This window comes from Phalaenopsis equestris, unplaced genomic scaffold, assembly GCF_001263595.1.
Source record: "Phalaenopsis equestris unplaced genomic scaffold, ASM126359v1 Scaffold000422, whole genome shotgun sequence".
Lineage (NCBI taxonomy): Eukaryota > Viridiplantae > Streptophyta > Magnoliopsida > Asparagales > Orchidaceae > Phalaenopsis > Phalaenopsis equestris.
In genome coordinates, this window is record NW_018164863.1 from 1,153,564 (window position 1) to 1,176,580 (window position 23,017).

The 23,017-nt window shown below is 32.9% G+C and overlaps 1 protein-coding gene across 1 annotated transcript in view; it reads right to left on the reverse strand.

The window, feature by feature from the left end:
* Nucleotides 1-10,818: 10,818 nt before the first annotated feature.
* The window catches only part of LOC110027296 (probable galacturonosyltransferase 7), a 35,524-nt gene continuing 23,325 nt past the window's right edge, over nucleotides 10,819-23,017 (reverse strand). The window contains exons 5-10 of the mRNA XM_020728660.1: nucleotides 19,858-19,999; nucleotides 19,722-19,777; nucleotides 19,101-19,393; nucleotides 17,613-17,970; nucleotides 16,985-17,530; nucleotides 10,819-11,604 (exon numbers count right to left, since the gene is read on the reverse strand). Coding sequence (XP_020584319.1) covers nucleotides 11,323-11,604; nucleotides 16,985-17,530; nucleotides 17,613-17,970; nucleotides 19,101-19,393; nucleotides 19,722-19,777; nucleotides 19,858-19,999 — 1,677 coding nt within the window. The 3' untranslated portion in view covers nucleotides 10,819-11,322. The remainder of the gene's footprint in view (nucleotides 11,605-16,984; nucleotides 17,531-17,612; nucleotides 17,971-19,100; nucleotides 19,394-19,721; nucleotides 19,778-19,857; nucleotides 20,000-23,017) is intronic.

Below are 23,017 nucleotides of genomic sequence, written 5' to 3' on the forward strand. Positions count from 1 at the left end.
TATATTTATTTATTTATTTATTTATTTATTTATATATGTATATATTGATGAGTAGTATTTTTAAAAAATTTAATTGAGGCGATAAAGATTTATAATTAATTAAAAGTATTCCTTAAAAAAATATAATTAAAAATATTAAATTAGAGTTCAATGATGTTTTAACATGAACAATAATTTTTAAATCTTGCCCCGACCCTCAACATCTTATGTCTACATGATTAAGGTTGACAAATCGATTCTTTGTTCGTGAATAGCTCGTGTTCGGTTTGCAGAGTAAACGACGATTCGTTGAACACGAACACACTTTTTGTGTTCGAAATATAAACGAGTGTCGCTCGTGTTCGACTCGTTTGCACTAGGGGTGAAACGAGCCGAACACGAGCGAGCCATGCTCAGCTAATGTTCGACCGAGCCCAGGCTCAGTTCGTTTATATTTCGAGCTCGAAAAATGTGTTTGTGTTCGGCTCGTTTGCTTAACGAGTCGAACACGAGCTGTTCAGTCCTTTTAACGATCATAATTATGTAGTCATAAGATAATAAGAGTTTGATCAAAATTTAAAAATTATTATTTATATTAAAACATCATTTGAATCTAATTTAATAATTTTTATTCTATTTTCTTAATCAATATTTTAATTGGTTATAAATTTTTGTAGCCTTGTAGTCAATTAGATTTTTTTTTTAAATACTATATATATTATATATATATTTATATATATATATAGTTAACTTATCGAACGAAATTAACGAGCCGAGCCGAGCACGAACTTCTTAACGAGTCGAACACGAGCTGTTCGCGAACAACGAGCCGTTTTGACAGCCCTAGTTTGCACTACCTTCGCGTATTTACATATCTCACACAAAAATTTTTATATTAACATACATAATATTCAAATTTTTAATATCACATAAAAAAATAGCACTATTATTATTTTTAATGAACAAAATACATATTTTCATGAATAACTTTAAAGAACTAGTGTCATGCATGTAAATACGAAATTTAGATGTGCAATATGTAAATATATAAGAATTATGTGCTGCATAAGTAAATTTGAATTTACAAAAATATCAGACTTTTTTATAACTTAGGTATCTAATAAGTAAAGTTTGCATTTTTAGGCGCTACTACTAAGAACTACGAAACACATTAAAAGGAATCATCTTCCTCTGTCCTCGGCGGAGAGACCTCCGGCCTTCAGAAGTCCTCAAACCGAAGAGGATAAGGAGTGGATTTTGAACGTGAGCTAGTGTCATGCATGTAAATACGAAATTTAGATGTGAAATATGTAAATATATAACTTAGGTATCTAATAAGTAAAGTTTGCATTTTTAGGCGCTACTACTAAGAACTACGAAACACATTAAAAGGAGTCATCTTCCTCTGTACTCGGCGGAGAGACCTCCGGCCTTCAGATGTCCTCAAACCGAAGAGGATAAGACGCTACTACTAAGAACTACGAAACACATTAAAAGGAATCATCTTCCTCTGTCCTCGGCGGAGAGACCTCCGGCCTTCAGAAGTCCTCAAACCGAAGAGGATAAGAAGTGGATTTTGAACGTGAGCTCCGCCCTTGCCAAAGCGACAAGGAACAACGAGGGGCGGCACAAGGCATTTTGGAGGCAATGAGAATCCGCACACAAAATTCTCGAGTTTCCAGTCGCCGAACTCTCCTGCAAATCTTTCCCATTTCTCTTGGACGGCAGCAACGTGAGCATAATGCTAAAATCCACCATGACCCACGATTGGGGTCGATATCCTTTCAGGGATATACACGTGGTAGAATTATAAATTATCGTCTCAACATAGTATAAAAATCCAACATTCCCGTGGGTAATATAGTAGTAGGAGTAGACATCTTAATTAATATGTAAAAAATCTCGCAGGCTAACCCAATTGAAATAGTTCACTATGTAATTGTGACTACATAGATGTGCTCTCTCTTGAATTAGAGAATGTGGAATTACAAAGTTGATGTACAACTGTATTTCATCAATAATAGTTGTGATGGGCCGCAAATGTCGTAGACAGTTTTTAGGAAGGTGGTGCTCCTCCATACATGTTGTAGAAGGTGGTTGTAATGTTAGCTTGTCATAGAGGTAGTAGTTGAAAGCCGTAGTAGTATTTGACATGTAGGTCATAGATAGTTGCTTAAATATTGTCAATTGGCTGCACCGATTGTAGTAAGAAGCAGTAGGAGCTGTGAGACATGTAAGTTGTGGTTGTTTACATAGAACGTAGTGGACATCTGTGTTTATAGAAGTCGAAGTTGGAACTACATGAGTTGTGGACCACAGAGGCCTTAGTTGGTCATGTAGGTTGTAGTGATGAGCTATAATAATGTTTGCATGTCACAAAGGTTAGAGTTAAGAACTATGTGAGCTATGAATTACTAGAGTTGTGGTTGGTCACATAGGTCATAGTGGTGATCTGTAATAATGTTCGTAGGTCGCAAAGACTGTTGTTGGAAGCTAGATGAGCTGTGAATAATGTTAGTAGGAGTTGGTCATATAGGTTGTAATGGGGAGTTGTAGTAGCTTGAGTTGGCCACGAAGAGTGTAGTAAGGAGTCGCAACTACAATAAACCACTTAGGTTGTAGGCTGTAATGGGGAGATATGAGGAGAGAGCTTCAGAAGTTCAGAGAAGGTTACCATATTCTAAGTACTGTTGTTGTAAGTAGTTTTCTGGGTGTGTCGTTATACCGTATTTTGGGGTGACTCGTTACACAGTATTTGAGGTGCATTATTATATCGACTTTGGGATGCATCATTATACAATCTTCGAGTTGATTTGTTACACAACCTTCAAGTTGTAAATAAGGGAGATCATAGAGTGCTTCCACCTTTACTTTTGTTTATTGAGTCAAGTCTCATAGCTAATCTTCTTCCATGCTTCTGTGATGTAATTATATGATTTTTTTTATTGTTTTTATCGTAATTATTTACCCGTAAATATTTTTTTTGCCTTTTAAATTCACATGTTGCTGTGTTAACTTTCCGACCTTAATTTATTTTTAATCTGACCCAATATACTGCTAAACTCTCTTATGATCCAGGACTTTTAACAGTCGCTTAGAAAAATAAATATGTTAACACACAATAACCTAGTAGAATATGTGTGTGTGTGTGTGTACACACACACATTAGGAATTACAACCTTGATAGCGGATCAAATGAATCCTGATAAACGCTACATTGCTAAATCCTTCTTAACAGAATATTACAATCTTCCCAGTAAAGGAACACATAGGAAAAAAATATAGAAAACATTATATCGATGTCACAGGAGCATGAGCCTCATCACCTCTGAAAAACTCTGAAAGACTCAAAGTTACTCCCTGCCTTTTTCAACTACTGACATTTCTACTGACTGCACTTTTAGGAATGTTTGGATTTTCATTCACGTCACTTTGATAACTTCAAACTAGATCCAGTGGTTTACTACACTAGAAGTTCTTCTCTTAGAAATATTTTGACAACTATCCTCGTGGCATAGATACGTATACTCTTTATTCATATATTTACTGACATTTCTACTGACTGCACTTTTAGGAATGTTTGGATTTTCATTCACGTCACTTTGATAACTTCAAACTTGATCCAGTGGTTTACTACACTAGAAGTTCTTCTTTTAGAAATATTTTGACAACTATCCTCGTGGGATAGATACGTATACTCTTTATTCATATATTTCTAGATCAGCCTATAAACTTGCATGATTGAGAAATTGCTTTGCAACAATTTTGGAATCAATACCTTGGTTTGGTAGCAGAGTAACCAAAGTAAAGTATTAAATTTGTTATTTATGTGAGAGACATTTAAGGCTTTGCAGAAAACCATAAATATTATGATTAGTGTCAAAGTACTTCATGCAGAATAGTCGAGTAAGAAAGTTGTTAATTAGTAGTAAGCCATAAGTTTTGCTCGATTTTGCTGTGATCAACAAGTAGATGAGCACGCATGCCTGAGTGAGCAAGTATGCAAGTTCAAGCGGCCACACACTTAAAGCCAAGTAGCCACTTTCCTGTAGACGAGTAGCTAACCTCACAATTTCAAGTAACCAAGTTTATAAGATCAGGTACTATCAAATTTTAACTTTGTATATTACGGTCTAGCTTTTGCTGCTCTCATTTATGAACTAAAGTCGCCATTGGTTTTATCGAGTTGATTAGTATTTGTTCAAATTGATTTTTGGTAAGTCAAAGTTAGACTATGTTAACTTGTCGATCATCAATGCTGAGGGATATATGAAAATGCCTAATAACCCATTTAAATACCTCATATCATCTTCTCTTCCAAAGACATTTGTTCTTTTCTATATGCTCAAACATAGCGAATATAGCAGGCAGCACATGTGACAATACACAAATAAGTAAAAGCTGCCTTGGCTTTGAAAAAAATCTGTTAATCATTGCTCATTTTGCAAAATGTACTTCATCAAAAAGTTCGAAACATCGGCATTGGTATAAAAAGGTATGAAATCACTCAAAATAAAATTATAAAATAGTATAAGCTAGTGCATATAGGATGAAAAAATTGTCTAGAAAAGATACTCATATTGCCCAAGTCTACACTTAAAATTGTTTGCAAGCCAGATAATCACATGCATTCTAATTAGCAAATGACTAATTCGTGATAGAATCTAGTAGATTTTATTGCCCAAGTCTGCACATATATATTAGACTGTAATAGTATTTTTTCTTCTACTTCTCAAACTTCATACTTATTTTGCCACACGATCTCTCTTACCCCCTTTCTTTGCTATGGCAATCGAAAGAAAACCGATAAAAAAAGTAGACATTAAATGGCTCACTCAAAGGTTTGAGATTGCATGATAATGTCTTTATCATCACTAATAAATTTTATAAATTTGAATGTATTAAATTTTGTCAAAAACAAAATTTAGTACAGAATTTATGATAAAATTGAGAAGAAACTACTAAGGAAATGAATTAATTAAACTTACCATTTTTTATTTATAATAATATTTTAAATAAATCTTACTTAAACGCATTATCATACAGCCCCTCAAAAAAAAAAAAAAAAAATAATCATAATAATAAATTGAAGCAATCCCACCTACTCATGTTCTGTGTCGCTTAACCAAATTATAAGAAAAAAAATAAAAAAAAAACTAAAAAATTTTGTCACATGTAATTTCACATTCTCTCATTTTCTACGTCTCATGTCATTGTTCTCTCTATGATCTCTCCACGAGTTTGAATAACCAGACATGTGAACTCCAGAGTATCATACCACACGAACTCGCCGTCTCCATCATGCATAACAGCACACAACTCTACCACCAGTTACTCTTATAGTTCTCTGCCTCTCGAGCACATCACAAGCTGAGCTCCAGCAATTTATGAGGGGGTGTTTGGTAGCACCATAATAACAAGCTTTATCCATCAAATGTACTAAATCCAGCCAAACATAAAAAAAAAAGCAAGTTTTATGGATTTATGAAATTTCGTATTTGCCTTATGGTATTTGGTGGATTTGATGTTTCTTTGCCACTGGTGGTATTGTTTATGTGCCTTTTGGAGGAGCTTTTTATTTTTGTTTTGGATTTTTTGGATTCATTTTTTTCTTTTGACTGTTCACTTCGTGCAATTTGGAGGATATCTTAATTTGCTGAAACTTTTTTAGTAGTTGATTGCGGACAAGATTCTTTGGTTTTTTTATGTTGGATCTTATTTTTTTATCTCAGTTGCCTCAGTGTAGCACTTGGTATTAGCTAATTGGTTGAGCTATGAGTGATTTAGAGTAGATATTTACTTGATTCTTTCATATAAAGTTCATTTTGGTTGAGCTATGATGATTTTGAATATTTTTATTAAATTTTAACCATTCTTTTGAATAATTTTAATTCATTAGTTTCTAGATGTAAATTTAAAACTTATGCAAGTAAGTTTGGGGTTATTTTGTCATTTGTCTTTTATCATTAGTTTATTTTTCATCATTTGGTTTTTATTTTATTTGTTTTCTTATGGTTCTTGCTGTTTCTTCGCTAATATTTAGTTTGTATTTCTTCCTTGTAGCTTGCTTTTACACGTGGTTGTTTGTTGCCGTTGGTGAATAGTTTGCTGGTGGCTTGGAGTTCTTCTACTTGCAGGTGTTGTTCCTTGATGATTGATTGATTGCTTAGTGTACTGCTGCTGGGAATTTGTGTTGGCGGCTTGGTTTACTTCTTTCTTGTTGAAGTTCATTGTTGTTGTTGGTTGTTAGAAGTATTTCTTCTATTGTGTCTTTTACTAGATGTCCCTTTGTATTTTAGTTTGTCTTCTTAGTGTGATTTGTGCTTGTGTCACTGGTTGTAATTTCATTTTTTTCCTCAATAAAGTTGGGCGTGACCTTCAGGTTTTAGGAAAAAAAAAAGTCTGAATTTTGCATTCGATTCATGTTAAATTTGGATTTAACAAATCCAACAAGGGAGCGGATTTACTAAATCCTACCAACTCTAAATCATATCCTGCATTTTCCTATCTAATTATTTTATTCATTTCATCTTTTAATGCCTTTTGTCATAAGTTATTCTCGGATCTTCAGTAAAAAAAAAAAAAGAAATTAGCTATCATCGGAAATTCGATACAACATTATATGTTGCAATCATATTTCAGATACAATGGTACAAGCAGGGGTGGCTGACGGCTCCTAGTAGGGGCAATTGATGAGTGGGTAAAATTCCAGTGTTGTTCTGGGCTGAAGACAAACCAATAATTTCCGGCCTTTGTAGATGTCTACCATCAGAACAAAATATTGTTTTGAAATACATGAAAGATTTAAAGTAGCAGATGATGTATTAAAGATCCCCAATATAGTACATCTTGACGGCCGCACCTGCTCGTCACTTTTGACCACCCCTATTTGTAACGTTGTTTATGAAATATAGTTGTAAAATATAACCGCATATTAAAGATTCAATGATAACTAATTCCAGTAATGTTCTGGACTGAAGATAGAGCGATGACTTTTGGCCTCCGTGACCACTAAACACCATAGACTACAGTGCGTTGACCTCCGTCGAACACCTGTGGCTGCCTCTTGCTCGCTACCATTGGGAAGCCATTCTTGTTAACATTGTATCCCAAATATAGTCGTAACATGTAATGAAGTATTGAAGATTCGATGATAACTTCTAATTTCCGTAGCTACCGACTACCATCGACCACAGCTTGTCGGTTGCCATCGATCTTCTTCAGCCTCCCTTGCTCGTCATCGTTGGCGAACCCTGTTTGCTAATGTTGTATCCTAAATATGACCATAATGTATAACATCACGTTGAAGATCCAGTGAAAACTTTAAGCCTTCGTAACTGTTGACCATCGCCTACCACCACCAATCATCACCACTGTTGATCATCACCACTCACGACCACTGACAACCACTACTTACGACCGTTGTAGCTAGAATATGGTAATTGCCCATAATAGATGCATCTTTCTTTACATTGTATACCAAAAAATGCAGTATCCAATGTAAAATTGTAACCCCATTTTGAGAGAAGGGATGCACCACTGACAGTGCCATTTATAACCAATTAACGTTATTGTAACCCCTAATTATGACTTATATGGCCAATTATTATTATAGCTTATGGTTACAGTTTTAATGGCCAACTGATGCTATTGTAGTCCAAATTATGCTTTATGTGGCCAACTACTAATACAGTTTTCAACTATGGTCATTGCGGTCAACTGATGATATTGAAGTTATCAACTACACCCAACATGGCCAACTACCATATATTTCAATTATGCTCTCTGTGGCCAACTACCACCATTGTAGTTACCAAGTATAGTCTATGTGGCCAACTAAAAATACTGCATTCACTAGCTACGACCCATGCGACCTACTACTACCAATACAATTTTCAACCACGACATATGTGGTGAACTTACATTATTGCAGTCATCAATTACGGCATATGTGATCAATTGATGATATTGTAGTCTTCAAATATGACCAATGCAGCCAATTACAATTACTATGCTTCAAACTGTAGTATATGTGACTAATTGACACTATTGCAGTCACTAACTATGACTTACCTGACCAACTACTATTGTTACAACATTCAACTACAGCCTATGTGACCAACTGACACTATTACAGTCACAAACTATAAATTTTACAATAGACTAAATATATTCTAACTTCCAACCACTGTCTTTGTGACCAACTATTGTCTATGCAACAGTCAACTACAGTATTTGTGATCGACTACTACTATTACAACTTCCAATTACAGTCTTTGTAGTCAATTGTCTCAACTATAACCACCGACTACAACTTCCATGACTAATTACATTTCATCAAATTCAGAAGAAATATGGATATGCACTTACAATAATATTGTGGATTGCTTTGACTCGGCTAGGCCTTATGGTTTTTTCTTTTCCAAAGTTTTTTCATGTAAAATTTATGGTGTATCCTTCTGCTACTTTTTATTATTTGTGTGTTGGATTTTTGTGCAACGCTGATGTTAAATTATCATTTTATCACCGCTAATTTTCTGGCACATAACAATTCATATTGGTCATTCTAATGTAACAACAATACCATATGTTTGCATTTTTCTCGTACAAAGATTGAGGGTTAAGAAATTGTTCCAAGTAGATTCAATTTTGACATTTGATGACAATTTATGACTTGAAGTATGAGAGAAATGTTCAAAGGTAGATAAAAACTCGTGTATGTTAAATTTGCACGAGTTTTCAAGTAAATATTAGTTTCTTTATAATATTTTATTTTTTTACCTTTGTTTATGTTACATACATTGGATGAAAGCTAACCATATGATTTTTTTGTGTTGAAAAAAACACTCATTGTTTATTCTTGGTTGCATGAAAAACTAAACCCTTCTCATGTGGCAATGTCAATCATCTCAAATGTCAACCCTGCAAACATTTCTGCTTTTCACATTTTTCTTGAGACTAATTACAACGAGGCGAATGCGTTGAAAAGATAAGAATTGTTATGATCTACTGTTTTTTATGATGAGACCAAATTTTAGTTCAGCTATTGCTGCAGAATCGCTAATTCTTAGTATTTGTTTGCTTTGGTTTCCTTTGTGAACACTTCAATCTCAAAATCTGCATCAAATTTCACTGGTTAGTTTGTTTTTTAATAGCATTCTTTTCTGTTTGCTGATTTTAACTGTAATTTATGCATATATTTTGTGATATAAATACAATATATTTTTTTGTTAATAAAATTTTAATCATATTTGGCCACATGATTTTATTTCTATGTACATCATCAAAACGAATGATGAGATTAGGCTTTAGAATGATTGATAAAATATTAGTAAAGGGTTGCATGTTTATTTTTCTAATTAAACAATATTGATTTTAGAGAATGAAAAAATAATGGAGCAATTACATGCATCCCACATAATTCTTTTGTATTTACATATCCAACATCTTAACTTTTCAATTCACCTGCATAACACTTAAATTTTTTATCTTCTAATTGTTCATTCTATTTTTCATCTTATTATAAAGCTAACATAAATTAATATCATTTTCTCTTTTATAATAGACAAGCCAGCTCGAACTCATAGACTTAAGTTTGAGTTCGAGCTCGAACTCGATAAAATTTTTAAAGCTTAAGGTCAAGCCAAGGATGGCTCGAGCTCAACTTGACTCGTTTACACTCCTAATCTTCGCTGATTTTAACTCTAGAAATCTTAAATAAATAAAAGAGGCAACTATTAGTTTTTGACATTAATTGTCCAAATATATAGATTTTCGAATTTCCTTTTCATGGCAAAGTAATACAAAATACAAAATTTTCAATCTCGCCGTGAAAGATAATTTTCTATATTTTCTTATTCGTTGGAAGAACCCTATAAAGAGAATGAATTCTACATGGCTAGCTTATCATTTTCTCAACACGAAAATTAATGAGCACCTTTAGCCTTTCTTCCTCCAATATTATATAGGGGGATTTACATACATACCACCCAATTGTTATGTACTTAATATCTAACATTTAAAACTTTAATTTTTACATTTATACCACCCAAATCTTTGATATCACATCAAAAATACAACCATCTTAAATTTTAAAAAGTGATACAGCTTTTAAAGCATAGAGGTGGTGGCATGCATGTAAAAATTGAAGTTTAGGTGTTGGAAATGTAAATGCATATGAATCGAGTGGTTTGTATGCAAATGTCAACATTATCTACTTGGGATGCGTGCAAGGGCTCAAAAGGGTTGGATTAAATCAAGATTTTAGCATCTGTTGGCAATACAATATCAAAGTAAATAGTTTTGATATGTGTAGTCAATTTAATTCTAAGCACTTCTCTATTCTATACAACTTGGATTGCACCTACTTCTGTGCTGCTCAACAGCGAGCACATTAATGAAGCTGCCGGTTCATAAGCAATATTAACAAAATAGTTTTTGATGTAGAAATTAAGTCCTTGTGAGCGTTCTGGGCAAAGAATGCTCAAAAAATTCAAAAAATCTTATATTTACATACCAAACAATTCTTATATTTACATACCTACACTTAAGCTTTCATATTTAAATACATAACATTCAAATTCATAGCATCACATTAAAAATACCACTCATACTACTTAAAAGTTCATTACACCTCTTCACGCATGGTTCATAACACCAATGTGTTATAAATGTTAGATATGTAAATAAATGAGCATTGTGAGGTATGTATGTAAATTGTCCTCCTTTTTTTTATTGCATTTGTTCATAGTTAAATTGCCAACCTATTAAGCATAAAAGAGGATAGATGAACTGCAGGAAATCAAAAAAATGACGTCAAATTAAGTAAATATAGCCTCCGGAAAATCTGAATTACATTGAAATCGACAAAGAATGAGAACAGAGAACAAGAACTTGCACCCTCATTGTTGAATAAAGGGAAAAAAATATAAATCTACAGTGGTTTCAAATTCAATAAAATGGCACCAATCCAATTAGAGATGCCAATTAAAATACATATAAAACTATATAACATAAATGAATGATTCAATCTAATTTAACATTTTAACTAACCAGAAGCATGAATATATGGAATCAAGGTCTCCACTGCCGTTGTTGTATAAACCTCGTGATAGGACTAGCAGCTACAGAATTCCTTTTTGAAGGTCCATAATGCGCAGCCATCTCAATCAACCTTCCAACCAAGCTTACATCATAAAAATAATATGGCGAAAGCACCTCCATCCCTTCCAAAAGTCATAATTCCGTCTCAAACCCTACATACTTTTAAAGAACACAATGTTCCACATGCTTCGACTAAAAAATCAGAGAGATCGGATCACTAGCTCTCGTGTGAAACAAGCACTAATGCCGCACGTTACATTGATCCATAAATGGCTCCCCTTGTATTAAGAACTTCTTCCAGTACTTCTTGTATGTGGGAATGCCTAAATCAAGCCAAGGCTTCATGTTTCCGTTATAGTGCAGAGCAGCAGCAGTCTTTATGACATCTTCGCTAACATGATAGTCATGACCAAGCCCTGAGATAATCGACATGCTATCAAGAGGAAATACATGGCCTTGAAATGCCAGCAGGCTTGTTGGAAGTGCTGCAGTTCTCCAGGTTTCTTCGTTTCCATTATGGAACTGTAACAAAATGATGTATGGTATTAAAATTGGAGGAGTTTTAAGTGCTCCGTGATTCATTTTTTTGGATTGTTGAGAGCGAGCCAAAAATTTGATGTTGATGGAATTAGATCCCAGAAACTAGATAATAATTTCCAAGACTTTTACTAATTACCAAATGAGCTAGCAGATAACAGTAAAAAAGACAATTTTTTGGAAAGTTGTTATGCCATTCAAGAACTATGGATGGTGGTTCATAAGCATATGAAAAAAATGAATGCAGAATATAATACTCATTCATTACATTTTACTCTTTAAAGTGTTCCCTGCTTGTCTAAGAGGAAACGACAATACCTACTTTAGGAGGTGGAAATAAAGAAATTGGCCTCTTGACTAGAAAATAAGTGGCACTTCCTTAGCAGTTGGATAGGAAGAACAAGTGTCGATTAAATCTAGGGAAATTTATATATAACACACAATTCGCTTGTATTTATATATCAAATTTGGATATTTACATTTACAATACTTTAGTGTTATAAACCTATGCATGAAAAGTTGTATCAGTTTTAAAAAGAAATAATGATATTTTCATGTGATATCAAATATTTCAACGCTAGGATGTTATCAAACTTGATATCGATACGATGTAACAAACAATGAAATAAAATAAAATAAAAAAGTTGTAACACAAATCTTACATGAAAATCCCAAGGTGGGAAAAACCGCAAAAAGATGAGAAAAATTAACTATATCAAATAAGAAATTGCAATAAAGTTTCGGTCACATCTAATCAAAACAAGAAAAAAGTAGGAGCACTTGTATAAAATAAAAAGAGATTTATAATTTCGGCAATACCTATTTAAAGAAAACAATTAAAAGAGAGCCGATGAAATAAGAGCACAAAACTTGTAATCTAAAGGCTAATATAAAATTGATCAATCGATAGAAGTCTTCAATATGTGTGCTCAAAGTTTCCTTTTAAAGCCTTAATCATATGAGACAAGTGGGGCTCACAAAGTGTGGCTCACAAAATTCCGGTAAAAAATTCAGTGATATCCACCTTGACATTAATTACTAAAAATTCAAGAATAAATATCTAATCTTTGACAAAACTTTCTCCACCTCTTCCACAAAATTCTAATGATAAAAAAAGAATACTAACCAAGTTTATGCAGTGCTCATACTTGACTATTAAGAGAGCCTTTAGTCATCATATCAATAGAATTATCCTAGGTATTAATTTTACCCACAACAATATCACTACGAATAATAATTTCACGTACAAAGTGGTAATGAACATCAATGCACTTGGTTCTTTCATTAAACATCTGATCTTTGTTGATACCAATAACACTCTGACAATCACACATTATTATGGTGATCTTCAAATCTTCACTAAGCTCTTTAAATAGCATTTCAACCAAAGAGCTTCTTTACAAGCTTCAATAGTTATCATATACTTAGCTTTAGTTGTAGAAAAAGTTATTGTTGTCGGTAAAGTGTCTTTCTAATTAATCGCATAGCCACCAATAATAAGCACGTCTTGTAAGTGATCTCCTTCTAAAATAATCTCTAGCAAAATATGAATCCACTATGACGTTAGTTGCAGTCCTCTCAAACTACATTTAGATATAGTTTGTTCCATATAGATACCTGAGGATCCACTGAACTGTATTCCAATGATCTTTACCTGGATTACTCATATATCTGCTAACTACATTGACTGCATATGATAAATCTGAACAAGAACACATTGTAGGATACATGAGAGATCCAATTGTACTGGAATATAGAACTCGAGACATATACCCAATCTCAACATCTAATTATAAACACAAAACTAATGAATGTCTAAAAATGCACAGTTAATGGAGTACTAATTCGCTTAACATTTTGCATATTAATAATGTTCTCAATGTACCCTTTCTGATTAAAAAAAATTTGCAGGCCTATCTTACTGAATCTACATGCAAAATATTTTCTTTGCACTCTCAAATTTTTTAGCTCAAACTCATAGTTAAGCTAAGTTTTTGAATAGCTTGATATCTTCTTCATTCTTAGTAGCTATCAATATATAATAAACATATAAGAGCAAACAAATAAATGATTTGTTATTATTCTTCTTAAAACAAAACTAATCATAGTTGCTTCTTTTAAAACTCACGAGCAATCATAAATGAATGAGTCAAATTACTTATACCAATATCTGGGAGACTGTTTCAAACAGTAAAGAGATTTCTTCAATAAACAAACATGGGTTGTTGCATATACATGCCCTCATCAAGCTCTCCATGCAAAAATGCAGTCTTTGAATTTATTTGTTCAAACTCAAGGTTATGCTTAGCCATAATACCAAAAAAAGCTTGAATTGAACTATATTTGACCACCGAAGAAAATACATCTGTAAAGTCTACGACTGAAATTTGACTGAATCCCTTTGCAATAAGTGGTCTTATATATCTGACAACTTCAACTACTTGTGTACCTTCCTTTCTTGAACCCCCATTTGTAGTGAACTGCTTCCTTGCCTTGACACAACTTTACCAAATCCCAATTCTTATTTTTATGTAGAGATTCAATCATCCACTTACCCAAGTCAATTGAATTACTTGCTTCTTTATAGCTAAAAATTTCTTCACCACACTCAATACATTCAACTATATTTAGAGCGAAAGCAACCAAGTCTCGCCATATCTTTAAGGTGGCTTAGATTCTCTTTTCATTCTATCCTTGGCAATAGAATATTGCAATGATTGTTGTGATGTTGATGGAAAAAGTATCATCATCATGAATATTTGAGTTTGAATCAGAAGTCATGGGCATGTCTCAATTTGAAGCTCCATCTTTCTACTAGACATCTTTTGATTATCACTAGATTCTATAGTAGGTATTATATGTAACATGACTGAATCATCTCTACTAATCATCACTTTTTTAATTTCTAGACAGAATAACTTATGGCCTTTACTCCAATTTTACAACCAAGAAATACACACTTTATGGATCTATGCTCTAATTTACCATTATGAATGTGAGAATATGCAAAAGAGTCAAAAAAATCTTAAATTGAAGTATTCTGCACGTTTACCGGACCAAATCTCTTATAGAATTTTCTTGTCAATTACAATAAAAGGAGAGTGATTCACTAAGTAGCAGAAGCAGTTTCATCCCGTTATGATTTAGGTAGCTCGATATTGGAGAGCATGCAATGAAACATTCTCAATTATAGTCATATTCATTGTTTCACCACACCATTTTGTTGTGATTCAAGATTGTGAAATCTTTGGGAGATTTTTTTTTATTTGTAGAAGACATTAAATTCTCTGAACAAAATTCCAACTCATTATCAGTGTGAAGTCGTTTAATATTCATTCCAATCTGTTTCTCAATCATAATCTTCTACTCCTTAAAAGTAATAAAAACATCCTCTGTTATTTTAATAAGAAAAATAAAAACCTAACCTTCTAGAGAAATCATCAATAAACATCAACTTATATTTGGCACCAGCTTCAGATGATACTATAAATGATCACCAAAAGCCAGAATGTACATAATCTAATATTTCATTAGTATTGCGAATACCAATATTGAACTTAACTCTTCCAAATACATTGTTCACAAAACTTCAATTTAGTACTGTTATGACTATTTAGAAGTCCTCTTCTACAAAGATCAACCATCCCACTCTCACTCATATGTTCGATGCGCATGTGCCAAAGTGTGGTTGCTACATCATCTAACATTAAAGAAGTAATAAATGTTACATCACCTATCACTATAGAGTCTTGCAAGACAAAGTCCAGCAACATTCATCTATTCCTTTATCATAATAAAAAAGCATTTACAACCTTTAAAAGTCTACCTTCACAAGAGTACTTAACCCTTTTAGCATCTAAATTATTTAAGGTAAATAATTCCTTATCAGATATGAAACATGTATCATATCTTCAAATGTTCTGATGATTATATCAAACATTTCATTCTAAGAGTTCTAAAACCAATTATCTTACATGTAACATTTTTATCTATTAATACGAAATATGCTGAAACAAGTCCCAATTAGGAAACATATAAAACTTGATCAAGAACCTAATCATCACAAAGTTCGTCGTCAAAGATAACTATAATTTTACCATCACTGACTTAAACAATACTAACTTCACCTAAATGAATTGATTGCTTATCTTTCTGGTTAAAAGTTACTTTCTTATTTTTTTCTATAGTTTGTAACATTCGGTTTTGATGTTCAAGTTTTTCTTAAAGTGATTGTAGATAATATCATAATTATTGAATTTTGATATAATCTTTGTATCAATACCAGCACTCCTCTCTTGAGTTCTACCTCGAATGACGAGGCTTTCTCCTTGAGTAATAAATTCATCCACAAGCTACTTCATGTTCTCCTTAGAAAATAGAGTATCATATAATTCATCTAGAGTATCCCCCGCTCATACAAGATGGTTTCTCTAAACATCGTATATGATAAAGGCAACGAGCATAATATCATTAATATCAAATCTTCTTCTTCATGCTTAACTCCCATGTTTTTTAAATCAGAGACGATTTTCTTAAAAACAGTTATGTGGTCGATAAAAGATGCTACTATTGTCATCCAGTGAGGTGCAAACATCGTTTTAAGTGCAACTTACTAGTCAGACTTTTCGTCATGCACGATTACTCTAATTTCAACCATAACACAAAGTGGTCTTCTCCTTCAAAATATCATGTAAAATCTTATTTAAAAAGATGATGAATTTGAAAAAGAGCCTTTCAATTTTTATTATGTTTCTCCACTGACATCCATGATGGGACATATTTTCGAACCCAAATAGTGCATCAACTAGATCCATATGCACATAGAAAGCTCACATCTTAACCTCCAAAACAAGATTTTGGTGTTGCAATCTAAATGAGGGATGTCGAACTTTCTTTTTGTCATTATCGATATCAAAACTTAGCTCCAATGCCACTTATTATAAAACAAGATATTAAATTGATACAAAAAATAATAGAATAAATAAAAGAAAAAACACAAATTTTATTTGGAAAATCTAAGATGGGAAAACCAAAGGGTAGAGAAAAAGAGTTCACTATATTAAATAAGAAATTATAAATGGAGAGCTTCAACCAACATTAAACCATAGCAAAGAATAAGTGAGTACATCTATACAAAAAAAAGAGGGAATTTTTTATTTTTAATAAAACCCCTTTAAAGAAATAATTAAAGCAATATAAATACTAAACATTTTTATCAATTCGTTTTAATTTGTTGAAGTTCACACCAATAAGGGTATCTAAAGGCTCAATCCAAATAAACTATGTACTTGTAAAAAAAAGGTAAAAGGAAAAAAGAAAAGAAAAACAAATAAATAGAAGATGCCTTTAAAGGCAAGACACGTACCGTGGGCAGCAGTTTGTGGTATATTCCCGTAATATTATGCTCTCTCCACTTCTCCAAATCAATTATATTCAATCCAGAAGTCCACAGGCACAAACTCCTGTCAAGTATGCTTCTGCCTAAAATTATTTCGAGCTGACCAAGTTGCAGCTTGCAGAAATTAACAGCTCCGTTCACTTTCCCCTCCAAATCAATAGTCCACAAGGATGACAAATCCTGCTGGACAATCACATCATCATCTAAAACTATAACCTTTTTCAAATTCTTGAATATTTCAGGAAGGAGGAAGTGTGAAGGGCCAAAAGTAGATATATATTCAGTTCTCAATTGCAAGTGCTCTGTTTGATCAAAACCACGGACAGAAATCCTGAATTCTTCCGAAGTAGAGAACTGCTTCAAGCCTACACCATTCAAGATGCTAACGCTAAGATCTTCAATATTCAGGACATGGATGATTGCTTCATTGTAAGAATTTCTAGCAAACCAGAGCTTCATGGCATAGAAATTCTGTCTATCAGTTATCAAATGGAATATCATATCAGCTGTGTCCTGTAACAACAAAAAAGTATAAGTAAGCGAGAAAAAAAATTGAACTTCGGGCAATGCACATTCACTAAAGTATAGGTCAGACCTTCGAATTCATTACAGTTGAATTAATGGTAACAGAAACCGCTAGTATGTGTCTAGTAAATATAACATAATGCCGAAATCTTGGGTCATCTAACTTAAAACCAAGAGACAACTCCATATCAGGTGGAGGCTCTCTAAAATATTCCACTGTTAATCTCATTGATAAACAATGGAGGCTTTTAGGCATAGTCTGGACGCCAAGGTGAAACAAGAAAGCACTCTGCTTCATATGGAAATGAGTTTCATCCTCTGTAAGATCAAGTAGTTGTCTCAGTTTCCTCTCAACATTGCTGCACTCAACAGTACATCCTTTAGCTTTCGCAATTGTCTGCTCCATCTTCTGAATTTTATTTGCATAACTGAAAAAGAAGAGGTTGCTCACAATCTCATAATCACATCACAATCACGTAAAAAGAAATAATCTCCAAAGGCATAACAAATACAAGTTTATATTCATTGCACAATGCAAAAGGACACAAGTTTAGAGGCATCAATGGTTAAAACTGTTTATATGTGCAATGCAGAGAACAGGCTAAGAACAGTTATTAGGTTACCTCCATCGTGAGTCATGTCCTAACATTCAAGGGTTCTAAAAAAAATCACATTTTTACCAAGGGAAGATGTGGCCATGTAAATTTACATTGTTGAGATACACACAAAAAAAAAAAAAAAAATCAAACATAAGAAGTAAAATAAAAGCTGAGAAGCTCATAAAACCACTACAAAAAAAAAATGAATAACACTAAAATTTGTAGCGCTATATCTTTTGGGGCACATCCTTCGTTAAGCAAATTGAAAAAGTATACAAAGCAAGTCAATCATAAACATACCAGCTGCGGTTGATATCATAAAAAGATCAAATATTTAATATGTGAATCAAGAGAATGATCACAATTGAAAGCATAAATATCAATCTACTAATATTTCTATCTTCAAAATGCATTGCTGCAGAGTTTCAAAGGAATGCAATGGGAAACTTTATTCCAGTAATAGTTCAATAAAAGGAAGACCCTTTCCTTTTCATCACATTATCCCACTGAAAAGGAAATTTTATTCTATCAATAACTCTGCAAGGAGAATAGTCTTTCATTTTAATCACTAATTTCTAGGCACTTGGAAAAGGAAAAGAAACAAATAAAAAAAAATAGAACAAAGAAAAAGCACACAGTTGGCCCTATGAGTAATGCTTCATTTTCCCAAAGAAAATTAAAACCTCATTTGCTTGTTTCTTATGCACCTAGCTGATGTGGATATACGCCTCAATTTTATTGATTCAGGCACATAGCTGGGGTGGTTTATATTTTCCCATACAGCGATAATCATATGAATATTGACTAGAAGAATTAGGAAAATTAGATGCTGCCAGCGTAAGATCTAGCACAACTCGCTTCAACCCACAATTATATATGAACCCAGGAAAGTTTACAGTTAAGGAAATAAACATTGCTAACTAGATACTCTTATGCAACTGATCATACTATCAACTTACATTGGTGGGAGATCTGCATCTGAAATGACTTCACTGAGGATGCGTTCATGTTCTTGAATGTTTTGCTTCATCTCACGAGAAAGATTCTCTTGTCCCTGAAGTTTAGCAATGCTTGGATAATAAGCTCTGGCAACAAAAAGCTGATCTTTAAATATCTTTACTGTAGCATCTTTCATAGATTCTTTATGTTCTTTCGACCAAAGACAGTAACTCCCAAATTCAAGCTGACAAGAACTCTCTGATCCATAGAAGTTTGAACCATTAGAAGGATTTGCTGCAACTCTGTCACCAAGCTGGGAAGAGAAAAATAATATGAAACATGCCAGATTTTGGATCAACGGAAATGGTCAAGAAAGAATTGCAACTAAGAAGCACAGCGCACAAATATCAAAGTCTCAAAATTAGCAATAGAAATATTATATTTCCATCCATTGTGTTTTATTGTACTCCTTTTGATAATAACTTTCATCCATGTCTCAGAGTAGTCACGCAAAACTAATCACCATAAATAGAGTTTCATACACATTGACACAAAAATCAATCAAATTGGGTGGAGCGTTATGAACACTGGAATAGCCAAACAAAAAGTATTGAATTTGCAAATAACTCTATCGATCTTACCCTTGAATCTGAAGTTAATTGCACGTTGAAAGCATCAGCTGGTGGCTTGGGTACGACTGAATAAGCCAATATAAGCATTTAAATATCTCACAACAATTAAGATACAAGATATGAAGATAATAACACTATTTTGTACCTTCTGGAAAAGGAGTCGTAGCATTTGAATCTGAGTTGGATACAACACCCGTTGGCTGAGAATCAAGTTGTTCACTGTCCTCATCTGGTTCAAAGCCTTTAGATTTCCCATCACCATCTCCTGTTATGCTTTGTACAATTTCCTAAATGAAGAGGACAATTCAGAAAATTGCTCAGAAAGGCATAAATAGGTACCAAAAATAACACATTAAACAAAAATATGGCTAATTTTATACTGAAAAACGATTACATAATCATGGGTTGAACGAAAGCTTAATCACAAAAAAAGGTTAAAGTATGAGGTAAATTATTAAAAAGAAAAGATAATTTGCATAAAAATTCATTATTTAAACATAAAAAATCATGGAAATAGTTCTCATAAATTTTGATTCAATTTATGAGAAAACTTCAATGAAAGAAGAATACACCAAATACGAAAGAAAAAATAAGTACAAAATTCAATGGATGAAACAAGATCGAACAATATGCCTTCAACTTTAGAAAATAGCAGAAATAGGAGAAGTGCTGACAAGGAAAACCATCCACGAAAAATAAAATATAAAATAATACAGGAAGCGTGAAAAGTATACAATTAATAGAAGATCTATCTAAAAACTGGTAGACCAAAACAACTGAACTCTAAAGCTTTCCCGAGGAGCCAAATCATTAATTAAACTTTTGCTTTTCCAAATTTAACAATGCTGTAGTTATGTAACATTGGAAGAATCGCTTCAGGGATTCTCATATGAAAAATGAAACTTATATGAAACAGCATACAATGAGATTGAAACATAGCTATAGGAAGAAAATAATAATAATAATAATAATAAAAGACCGTAACACTAACACAAACATCATAACATTCAGTTTGAACTTCAACTTAAGACCTTGTATCTTTTCTCTTCAAGCCTAGACTGCCGAGACAAATTTGAAGATTAACATGCCTACAGCAATAAGCTTAAGCTACAAAGGACCCTTCCCATCAACATGCTATAACAATAAATTGAAACACTGCTAAACAATCTCTTTCTATCGCTAATCATGGTAAGAAATTTTGGTGTTGAGAAGAAAAAAAAAAGAAGTTGAACTGTAAAGTTCGCCACCAAAAAAAAAAAAAACTAGATCGAAAGTTGATTACTCGCCCAGCTAAAATGCGGCTTAGTCTTAGATGGTTTTTTTAACAGCATTTAGCACATTTACTACATTTAAGTACTAAAAATTATGCCTAAATTGAGGATGTACAAAGGTGAGTGATTTCCATCTTCCCTCACATAGCTTTTTTTTCCCTTATACAACATTAGCACTTCATATGTTCAGGGCCACAAAACCACAGTAAATAGCTCCAATAGGGTGTTTCAATCAATTTTTAATATTGCAACTATGGTCGGACTGAAGTGAAAACTTTATGATTATAACAATGGAGTTTTATTGCAACTAGGTAATGATCACTCAAGAAAGAGAGCTCTCAGACCTTCGCATGTAAGAGAACTCAGCTTGAAGTAGATTGGATTTATTCTCTTAACTTGATTTCCCTAACTTTGGGTCATATTTTATTTAGATTTGTAGTGGAGAAATCCTATGGATGCCAGCCTATGAAGTTTAAGAGAGCACTCTCAAATAAGGAGACCACACAGCTCAAGCATTTAGGTTGACTTGCTAGATTTACAAACCTTGTGGAACAAGTATGGAGTAAGAAATGGTTAACCCTATCAAGATCTCATGATTCCTCGCTCTAAAAATTATTGGTTGCTAGACTTGTTTATCATGAAGATCACATGTGACAACGTAGGTTTAAATCAAATAGCATCTTATTGTGACTACAAGCATCAAGTTAGGCAACTTTGTGTGACAATAAAGCTGTTGAGCTTGTTGCAACCTATAGCTTCTCAGTCATCAAAGAAAGAACAAACATTTCTAAATACTTTCCATGCGTGTGTCAAAAACAAGCATGTTTACAACACAGCCTAAATGTGTTTGGCACACTCAAAATTGTGTTAGAAGCATTTTCAAGATATAATTAAGTTTTGACCCGTCGAAAATAACCCTAAAACGGCTGGATGAGACTCAACATGTCGTAATAACATGTATAGGGAATGACTCGATCATAATATACCAACATATGCACAAAATATGCAACAGCTAAATTTATTAATGAATGCTAATGTTGAAGTGTTGTTAACAAATGACATTTGTCATAGGTTATAAAATATTTAATTTATCATTAATAGTGTTTATTTTTTTTATTCTTGTTAAGCTTCTTTTGTGAAGTATATGTGTATGAATATGATATCATACTTCATTAGGAAATACTCTGAGTAGAACATATTGAAAATTGCATATTTTATTTTAATAATTTATAAAATATAATAGTATACCCGTGAGATATTTGCTCTTTCTTTTTAGATTTATGATGTGTCACCGTGACTAGTACATGGTGTGTCCATGTCCATACTACATAGTAAGCCATTAAAACTTAAATGTGATATAAAGACATGCTTGTTAATAACTTTGGGCAAACATATATAAAAAACTGCATAAAAACTGAACAACGGATTGTGATATAAAAATATTCGCCATTCAAAAATTTGAATAGCATGGATCATTGGTTCCAGAATAATAGAAATGAGTTTGATCCTGCTAGTTGATCCTTAAATAATGGGTAACAAAAATCTTCTAAAATAACATCTGTATGGTGGTTGAATATAAAAGGAGACTAGCCACATGTTGAACCAAAGAATTGGAGATATCTAAACTAGGGACTCCTATGAGAGCAAAATTAAGCCAAATTGCACTCTAACCAACAGGCCTAACAACAGATGGATTATCAAAACCAATTCTCATAAGCACGATCATCATAAACATACTAGATGAAAATAAAATAAAACTGAAACAACATTAATACACACAATTGCATATCCTCTGAGAATAGATTATCATATTTGCACTAAGGGTCCCTTAATGATCGAATATTTATGATAAGTGATCAAATTAGCTCATCAACTCAGTCTCATGGTAGATCAACATCCATGTTCTTGATATTCTACTTCGCAATGTTAAAATCAAAAACTAATTTCAATGATAACAATTTTATAATATAAAATGATAATATACTATCATCACCATTATTAGCCATATCCCAATTACTTGGAGGTCATTGGTAT